The sequence below is a fragment of the Arvicanthis niloticus genome, chromosome 24, assembly GCF_011762505.2.
Source record: "Arvicanthis niloticus isolate mArvNil1 chromosome 24, mArvNil1.pat.X, whole genome shotgun sequence".
Classification (NCBI taxonomy): Eukaryota; Metazoa; Chordata; class Mammalia; order Rodentia; family Muridae; genus Arvicanthis; species Arvicanthis niloticus.
Genome location: NC_133432.1, coordinates 11,180,503 through 11,190,257, shown reverse-complemented (window position 1 = coordinate 11,190,257; position 9,755 = coordinate 11,180,503). Strand labels below are relative to the sequence as shown.

Genomic DNA, 9,755 nt, shown 5'->3' with positions numbered 1-9,755 from the left:
TGTAAAGCTACCTGCATACTTAAAAGGCAAAACAAAACCTGTGGGTCAATGTGGTGGTGTCTTACCATTATAATCCCAACACTAGGGAGGTGCAGACAGGAGGATGGTGGGTTCCAGGCTAGCCTGGTCTATCTACGGAGAGCCTATCCCTCAACAGCAACTACGATCAAAGCAGCTTGGTTTTTAGAGACACGGGTTGTGGCTCCTACAGAATGGGTACCTGGGAGAAGGGTGTAAGACTGCCAAGGGCAAAGGTGAAGGGATAAAGAAGGACCGGACTCCCTGTCACCTGCTTAACCACTGTTTTTTGTTTGTTTGTTTGTTTGTTTGTTTTGTTTTTTTGTTTTGTTTTTTTTTACGGGAAAACAATGAATGAATGAATGAATGAATGAATGATTTTTAAGTATTCTTTGGTCACACTCTGTGTCCCCAGCACTGTGGGCAGCCACAGATATTAAGTGAAGGGCACCCAGGATAATCTGCCTTGTTCAGATTGGGAAACCAGGGTGCAGAGAGGGGCAGATACTCACCTGGGCCTTGGATGCTGGACAAGATTTGGAATGGATGGGCTCAGGGGCCTCGCCCTCCCTCCCCCGTCATGGCTAAAGAGTCTGAACAGTGCAAACCCCTTCTGCCTCCTTGCAGGGCATCAGTGTGCCGCTGGAATGGAGGGAGCCTTGGCAGAGCCTTTCCACAGGGTCACACCCCTGCTGGAGAGCTGGGCGCTGTCTCAGGTGGCAGGCATGCCCGTCTTCCTTAAATATGAGAATGTGCAGGTAGCCGGCTCCTTTAAGATCCGGGGCATCGGACATTTCTGTCAGCAGGTGAGGAAGTGCAGGCACCATATTTGGGGGAGGGGGCGTCTGTCGGGTGTGGGTGGAGCACCCGGCCACATCCCAGAAAGCTTTCCATGACTGGAGTGACCCCCAACTTCATCCTTTCTCCATCCAGATGGCCAAGAGGGGATGCAAACATCTGGTGTGCTCCTCAGGTGACCTCACCCCCTCTCTGTTTTATTGAGAGTCCTTGGGACTGGGGTGGGGGCAGGGGAGCCAGCTAGAGTGATGGTCAATGTCCAGGACTTGGCTTTTCCTTCCTTCCTTTTTCCTTCCTTCCTTCTTTCCTTCTTTCCTTCCTTCCTTCCTTCCTTCCTTCCTTTCTTCCTTCCTTCCTTCCTTTCTTCTTTCCTTCTGTCCCTCCTTCTTCCTTTGTTACAGGCTGACAGGACCCTGGATCCTTCTGTCTCTATCTCCTGAGTGCCAGGATTACAGATCTGCATCACCAGGCCCAACTAAGAATTAGCCTCATCAGGTCAAAGTCTCAGACAGCCGCACCGTCTGCTCTTACGTCCCTTCCCCATGATCTGAGACTTGTGATGGTCACGAACGACAGAGACCCACCTCACAGAGGTTTAAGCCATAGGCTCCATGTTCCCAACCCTCTTTGGATAAACGGCTCATCTCTTCTGCTGCTCTTGCTTTCCCCTCTCCTCTCGACCGTGCCCCACAGTAGCCTGGGCGACAAACTCATGTCTGTAACAGTCACGGGTCAGGAGGTTGCAGTTCTCTAATTGGCTTGACGTAAATCAGCAAGGTGTATGTGTGTGTGTGTGGGGGGGCACAGATACACAGGTGACTTATGGGGGACTGAGGGGAGTGGGGGAGAAGGGGGGCATGAGAAGTCTGAGGTATTCCTTTCCCCATTGTTCCCAGGGGGCAACGCGGGCATTGCGGCAGCATACTCGGCTCAGAAGCTGGGCATTCCCGTCACCATCGTCCTCCCAGAGAGCACCTCCTTGCAGGTGGTGAGGCGGCTGGAGGGGGAGGGGGCCGAGGTCCAGCTGACTGGAAAGGTAAGGAGATGGTGCTGGAAGCCGCAAAGGGGAGGGGCTGGGGAGGGGCTGGAGGAGGGGGTGGGGTAGGGGCAGGGGCTGTGTCCTCCCTTACTCCACTCCAGGGCATCGACTCCATTTATTTTGGGTGAACACTGGCTAGAAACTGTCTTGGTCTTCAGTCTTCTCTCAGGAGGGCAGAGAGAAGGGAGAAGGGGCAGGGACAGGGGTGTTGCAACAGTTCTGCCCCAAACCCTCAATCCTTATGGGTGGAGTCTGTCCTAGGCATGTGCTCCCTGCAGCCACAGTCCACCTTTGTCACACCCCAGGCATGCTCCATGATCAGGGCACGCCCAGAAGGTGAGCTCTGGGTGACCTATGGTGTGAACAGGTGTCATGGCTAGCCTTGTCTATGCTTCAGCTCACCTCGGGGGCCACCCTCAGGGGACAAAGGCTTTCATCAGGGACCCAGCTGATCGGTGGGGTTGGTGTGAGAGATGCGTCCCCTCCTGTAGGCCTGAAGAGGGTTCCATGTGACCAGCCCTGGAGTACATTGGCTCTGCACACCCTGAGCTGTTCTGGCTCTGTGGTCACACAGCATTCCGGTCCCTTTGAGTTTGAGGGAGACACGTGGTATCCTCTGGCCCATTCGGAGGTTGCCGTCCTCATTCTGGGAGGTGTGGTCTTCCTCAGGGGACCTATAGAAGACAGGGGGCGGGGCCTCCACCGCAGTCTCTGTGGGGCCTCTACTTCTCTCTAGGTCTGGGATGAAGCCAACGTAAAGGCACAAGAACTGGCCACAAGGGATGGCTGGGTGAACGTCTCCCCATTTGACCATCCCCTGATATGGTAAGGCTGTGGCTATTTTCCCAGGGAGCCAGAGCGGGGCGGGGGGGACCCTCATTGGACGGAAGAGAAAACTGAGGCCTAGAAAGGAAAAAGAGACTTCAAAGCCAGGCAGGTATGGGTTCAAACCTAGCTGCTTGGGGTGTGTTTTATGTAAAAAGCACCTCACAGGCCATGCCTCGGTTTCCCCACTGGTGAAATGGACATTGTAACATGAAGTATCCTCTATTGAACCCATGCTTGGGGCTAGGCACAGGCTGCTGGCATTCCCTCACTGTCCACTCCTCTTCTGCATGGAATAAGTAGCTACTGGGAAGCCCACTGGGGCACAGAGAGGTCAAGACACTAGCCCGAGGGCACACAGCTGGTCAGGGAGCAGAGACAGGGCTCTGCTTCCAGAACCCCAGCTGGTCCCTCTTAACTGATGAGGGAAAAGGCAAGAAAGAGGCTGGAAGGGATAATGGGGAGACTTCTGGGTGGGTGAAGAAATGAGTGGACGGTGAGCAAGGATGAAGTGCAGGGGACCCCTCCTGCATCATCTTGCCTCTGAGTGACCAAGGAGGGGTCACCTATTCTGGAAGTCCCATCATGTATCCCCCTCACACCCCACAGGGAAGGCCATGCCAGCCTAGTGCGGGAGCTGAAAGAGTCGCTGGGGACCCCTCCAGGTGCTGTGGTGCTGGCCGTGGGGGGCGGAGGACTCTTGGCGGGTGTGACTGCTGGCCTGTTGGAGGTAGGCTGGCAGCATGTGCCCATCATTGCCATGGAGACCCACGGGGCGCACAGTTTCAACGCGGCCTTACAGGCAGGCAGGCTGGTCACTCTGCCAGACATCACCAGGTAAGCCTGGGTGGGCGTCTGAGGGGTTGAAGGGTGGGGACATCTTTAGCCTATGGTCTGTTTGTCCAAGCTGGCAGGGGTGCAGGCACCCCACAGGTCTGCTTGTCCTGAAGTTCCAACCAATATTACGAGGATCCGAGTTAGAGGGTGTGAAAAAAAATAGGTTTGTGGGTGCACCCTGCCATCCTGGCACTTGAGAGACTGAGGTAGGGGGCTTGAGAGTGAGGGTCCAGCCTGGGCTAGTGTAGAGAGATCCTGCTTCAAAAACATGTATAGGCAAGACAATGAAAGAAAAGGCCTGACGTTACCTCTGAGTGCACACCTGCACACACACACACACACACACACACACACACACACACACACACACACTTGAGTGTGTCTGGGCCTGCTGATGGGGTCCCGGTCATTACAGGATGTGGGTGACCGGGGGACAGCAGGGTGGGGCTCTGACGCTTCTGCTCTTCCATCCCCTCCCCCATCCCTCAGCGTAGCCAGGAGCCTGGGAGCCAAGACGGTGGCCGCACGGACCTTGGAGTGTGCAAAGGAGTGTGAGGTCCTCTCTGAGGTGGTAGAAGACCAGGATGCTCTCAGAGCTGTGCAAAGATTCCTGGGTGAGCAAGGCCTGGTGTTCTGTCCACTCAACCGTGTTCTCAGTATCCCTGACTGAGCTGGTTGGGTAGTGGTGATGTCATGGGGGGCACGTGAGGAGAAAGTCTCAGCAGCTTCAGGACCTTTGCACACACCCTTCCCACATTCCTGTCTCTGGATGTCCATCCTGGCCTTATCTCCTACTGCTTGCCCACGTGATGACTAATTATTTGTTATGGTGCCTCCTCCAGGAAGTCACCCTGATCTCCCCACACTGCCTCACTAACCGGAGACTTCCAATACACTAACCCCTCTGCCTAGTTTTCATCTACTGATGAGGTGTGACTGGGTGGGGGTGAAGCTTTGTGTCTTAGCCACTATTATGTCCCTAAGGTCTTCCTAGCCCAGAGCCAGGCAGAGAGCGAGGTGTTTGTTGAATGAATAAATAAATGTATGAGTTGGGGAAGATTAGTGATGGATAGATGGGTAGTAGAGGAAAAGAAGGATGGATGGGAGGATGGATAGGAGGATGGGTGGGAGGATGGATGGATGGGAGGATGGGTGGGAGGATGGATGGGAGGATGGGTGGGAGGATGGATGGGAGGATGGGTGGGAGGATGGATGGGAGGATGGATGGGAGGATGGGTGGGAGGATGGATGGGAGGATGGGTGGGAGGATGGATGGATGGGAGGATGGGTGGGAGGATGGGTGGGAGGATGGATGGGAGGATGGGTGGGAGGATGGATGGATGGGAGGATGGGTGGGAGGATGGATGGATGGGAGGATGGGTGGGAGGATGGATGGGGGATGGATGGATGGGAGGATGGGTGGGAGGATGGATGGGGGATGGATGGATGGGAGGATGGGTGGGAGGATGGATGGGAGGATGGATGGATGGGAGGATGGGTGGGTGGGAGGATGGGTGGGTGGATGGGTGGGAGGATGGATGGGGGATGGATGATGGGTGGGAGGATGGATGGATGGGAGGATGGGTGGGTGGATGGGTGGATGGACAGGCAGGTGGATTGATTGGTGGGTAGATGGACACATTGACAAGCAGGCTGACGGATGACCAATCAGATGATGAGTAGGAGATGGATGAATGGCTCCTGGTTGGGTGGCTGGTTTTACAGACAAAGGCTATACTGATGGATGGACAGACAGACAGACAAGTGATAAGACTAAGGAGCAGATCTGTTTAAAAAAAAAAAAGTCAGACCTGTGATTTCGGAGGAGAGGGATGGATGGTGGATGGATGGATGGATGGATGGACGCCTCCTGCTGAGCACTGACCAACAGACAGCCCTCCCCCGTCTTCCCCACAGATGATGAGCGTATGCTGGTGGAGCCTGCCTGTGGTGCTGCCCTGGCCGCTGTCTACTCTGGCATCCTGCGGAAGCTCCAGGCTGAGGGCCGCCTGAGCCCAGCCCTGGCTTCTGTTGTGGTCATCGTGTGTGGTGGCAACAACATCAGTAGCCAACAGCTTCAGGAGCTGAAAATCCAGCTGGGCTGCAGCTGAAGAATCCAAGGGACCTCGTTTCCAGCGGGCCTGCCCTCTTCCTTCAGGTAGCCCTCCTGGATTGCTCTCAGCGGCTCCCTGCAGCCCAGTGAATAAACCTATCTGAGCTGAGCACATGGTCCCCAGGGGTTCTGTGTTTTTATTCCTCGGGCTACACAACCCGAAGCAGGTTTTGAAAAAATGCCTCCGTGTCGCAGCATGGGCCGTTCCACGGAAACTTGAAATGTGTCCCTCCATGGAGATGATGTCACTAGCCCTTCTCACATGCTTAACTGCGAGGAACTTTCCCAAGAGCCCCCGAGTCCTTCTCAATATCCACATTCACCAAGGCCCTGTCACAATGTGTGTGTGTGTGTTGACACAATGCACCAAGGTCATGCGGCTGTCATGTGACCCACCCAGGTGCAAACACTAATTCTCAATGTCACTAGGTTAGTTACATCAGCGTGGTTGCTGGCGACAGTGGGTTTGGGGCAGAGCCTTGTCCTATGTCTCCTGCCCCCTCCCCTGTGTGGTCACGTCCTCCAGACCTAGGAAATCCTGTAGCAAACAAAATGATGTCAACTCCGTTGAAGCCACAAGGGGGCAGCAGAGTGTCTCCTATGGGGAAGCCGGCTCAGGGTGGATTTGTGTCCCTGCACCCCTGGGATCCCCCTTGGCTGTATCACAAGGTGTGTGTGTGTGTGGTGCAGGTGCTGAGGTCCTAGAAGGGGCTGGGACCCACCTTGTCTTTTGTATGGGATCTTCTGATTCCCCTCACAGTCTGCCAGGTGACAGCTCAGCCTGGGTAATCACTAGACCTCGGGTGAGACTCAGTTCCCTGGGGCATGTGGGCTGTGTGTCCTCAGGCAAGCATCCTTATTCTCTCTGGGCCTGCGTCGAACAGGCTGTGACTCATGTCCTTTCTCAAGGGCAGGATTCAGGTAGCGGTGACCTCCACTCTCAAGTGTGCTGCCTGTACTGTGTTCTCTCCTGAACCCCAGAGACGGACCACACTTGCCAAGAATACCCCAACAGACACCTGGGGAATCCAATCCCATTCCCTTGGAGGCACAAATTGTGAATCTGCCAGCATAGAGATTTTGGTGCTAAGAGTCCTGAAGCTGGAGGCAGCCAGACCTGAGAGGAGATCTATTCTTGCTAATCCATTAATCTTGCTAATTCATTCTCTCTCCGTCTCTGTCTCTGTCTCTGTCTCTCTCTCTCTCTCTCCCTCTGTCTCTCCTCCCCCCTCTCCCCTCCCCCTTCCCTTCTCCATTCACTCTTGCTCTCATTGTCCCCGTATTCCAGGCTGTGACACAGCCTGATGGGGGAGGGTGACTTCAGACCTGCCGCATGTGACCCTGTAACCCTCAGTGGCTGCTCTTTCCCACTGTGAAGCCCAACCATGAGAGTCAGGAGGACCCAGGGTCTAACCGTTTACCGAGCACCTGCACGTTGCTCAGGATTTTCATCCCATAATGGCATGGACAGCTGCTACCTTCATTCAAGTGAGGAAACTGAGTCAGAGCAGTTGGCCCACTTCGTCTGGGCCACCACAGTGCAATGCATAGGCTCTACCGTGCATCCTCCCCCTCCTCCACCCCTGCCCTTTGCTCAGCCTGTGTCCTCTGTTGACCCTGCTCTCTACGCTTCGAACTCATATACCATCCCTCAAGTCCTCCATTATGGCCGCCTCCTCCCTGAAGCCCCCCGGATTGTTCAGGTTGGCAATGTTCCTCCCTCCCCCTGTCCCTGTGTCTGAGTGGCAGACTCTATCTCCTGTCCAGGTGCTCTAGATCCCAGGTAGCCCTGGTCTGGCCTCAGCCGGTGGTTGTCCTTCTGGGAGACCTGTCAGCTGCTGTTTACTCCTTGACTGGTTTCTGGAGCTGTAGATAAGAGTCCCAGAGAGCTGTTGACCCATCCTGATAACGTGTGTGTCCCTGAGCTCAGCCGAGACTCTCTGGTTGGCACCCGAGACATTTGAAAGCAGGGAGGGGGCCTGTGAGGGAGAGTCAGGGGACAAAGGAACTGGGGACACTGCAGCCCTGTCACTAGGACTTGCTGTGGCAGGGCCAGGTGCAGGTAGTGGGTGGACATTGACTTTGATGCCCTGGGTTCTCAGTCAGGAGAGCAGAACCTGGAAATGGTTCCGGGTCAGAGGGCATTTGCCTGGGGCTTCCCAGGGCCATTACAACCTGTGTCTGTGGATGTGTGTTCCTGCTGACATGCATCCCGATGGCCTGGCTGTGGCTGCCCACTGTCCTTCTCCTCAGACACCAGGGTCCCTCCAGACCCTGTCTCATCTTCAAGCTTTGTCTGACAAAGGGGCTGTTGTCACCCTGGAGCAGGAAGGAAGAGGGAGGAAGGCAGAGTCAACCTGCTTGGTCCTTTTGGCTAGGATGGCATCCTGAGAAATGACACCTGAGGGTGATCTCTGGCTTCCAAATGCACATGCACACACAATGTCTTACTGATGGGCGTTTTAAAGAGAGGTGAGGAATATGGGACAGGGGGTGTTGCAGAAGCCACATAGGCTGTTTGGTTATAATGGAGAATTTAAAGGAGTCCCAACCTTCTGATGGGCTGGCTCATAACCTATGTCGATATGAATCTCTAGCAGGTAAGAAGAAAAGCTATTTTGATTTTTTTTTTTTTGACAGCACTAGAGAGCTAAGCCAGCTCTTACACATTCTACCTACCTACACAAGCTGCCTACCACTGAGCCACACCTACATCTCTGATAAGGCACAATTTGTATCGAGGCCCAAAAGCAATGAGAAGATGGGAAGAGCATGTGCAAAGGTCCTGAGGCAGGATCCCATACCCACAACTGCCTTCCTCCCCAGCTTAGGACTCACTCACTCTTCATCTTGAGCAAACTTGGCCGCTGAATGGACAAAGAGGTACCCTCCCCCCTCGGGACTCCTTACAGGAGGGTAAAGTTAGACCTCAGAGACTAGAAGGATTGGCTGCCTATAGCATAGAGTGGCCCCATGGTATGTGTGGGCCACAGTGGATGAATGACCACTCACACAAGGATCTGAAATAACAGCCAGCCACCGGGCTCCCACCCAGGCCAACTCACTCAGGATTTAGATGAGCGTTTCTCAACCTTCCTAACGCTGTGACCCTTTAATATAGTCCCTCATGTTATGGCGACCACCCCAACCATCTTCAAATGATCTTGCTGCTATTCCATAACTGTAATTGTGCTATTGTTATGAAGCATCATGTAAATACCTGATACGCGACTTCTGTGGTCATTCTACCCCCAAAGGGGCCACGACCCACAGGTTGAGAACCGCTGCCTTAGACGCATGCGCAGTCTAGAGCTTGGTTTTCTTGCCTGTGTCTTCCCGGCTATAAATCATGGCTCCCGGACTCTCCTGCTCTGGCCCTGTGGTCTACCCGGAGCCCTCTCCCTGCCTCACCTGCTCCTCTCTTCCTCAGTGTTTGTGCTGTTTAAATTCCACCAAAAATGTCACAGGCGGGCTCTGCGCCCGGCTTCCAAATTCCCTGATAAATCCAGCGGTTGGCAACCCCGGGAGACGCTTTGTGCAGCAGGGAACCCCATAAATCACCCACTGCCACTCCGGCGTGGGCAATATCTTATGTAAAAAGGTGTTTCCTGGGAGCGCCATGGGCAGGAGAATCCTATTACAGGCCGCCCCATTAATTATAGAGAGTCAAGCAGCCCTTTTCCTGCGATTTTTTATCTTAAGTCCGAAAACTGATTGCCGTCCCCAACCCTTCCCCGCCAAAAAGATCTAAAGAAAAAAAAATCCAGTGTTTGAAGAACAAATGGCTAAACTGCTCCTTTTACAATCGGCCTGGCGGAGAGGGGGTTGGGGATGGAAAGTCTTTCTTATTCCTCGGTGGTAAAAGTGAAGGAGACCTTGCTGGGTCTTGGTACAGTCTCTGGACTCCCCAGCCCCTGGAGGTGGGCTGGACAATCAGTCTCACATTACCACAGGAGGAAACTGAGGCTGGAGTCGTAACTTATCTCATTCTTTTAAGATGTGGAGGTAGGCAGAAAACACACCATGCTGGGGAATGAGACCTGGGTTCAAATCCTACTTCTGTTTCTTTCAGATCTCCTGCCCCCCCTCCTCCAAGCAGGCCACACAGGGGGTGGATGAACCCCT

At 54.2% G+C, this 9,755-nt stretch overlaps 1 protein-coding gene across 1 annotated transcript; it reads left to right on the top strand.

Annotated features, from left to right (window-relative positions):
- Window positions 1-645: 645 nt before the first annotated feature.
- On the top strand, window positions 646-5,739 carry Sdsl (serine dehydratase like). Its single transcript, XM_076922623.1, has 7 exons — window positions 646-824; window positions 952-991; window positions 1,713-1,852; window positions 2,592-2,680; window positions 3,290-3,517; window positions 4,007-4,131; window positions 5,435-5,739. The coding sequence occupies exons 1-7, from the start codon at window positions 666-668 to the stop codon at window positions 5,626-5,628; spliced, it is 975 nt and encodes a 324-aa protein (XP_076778738.1). The 5' UTR covers window positions 646-665; the 3' UTR covers window positions 5,629-5,739.
- Window positions 5,740-9,755: the final 4,016 nt, after the last annotated feature.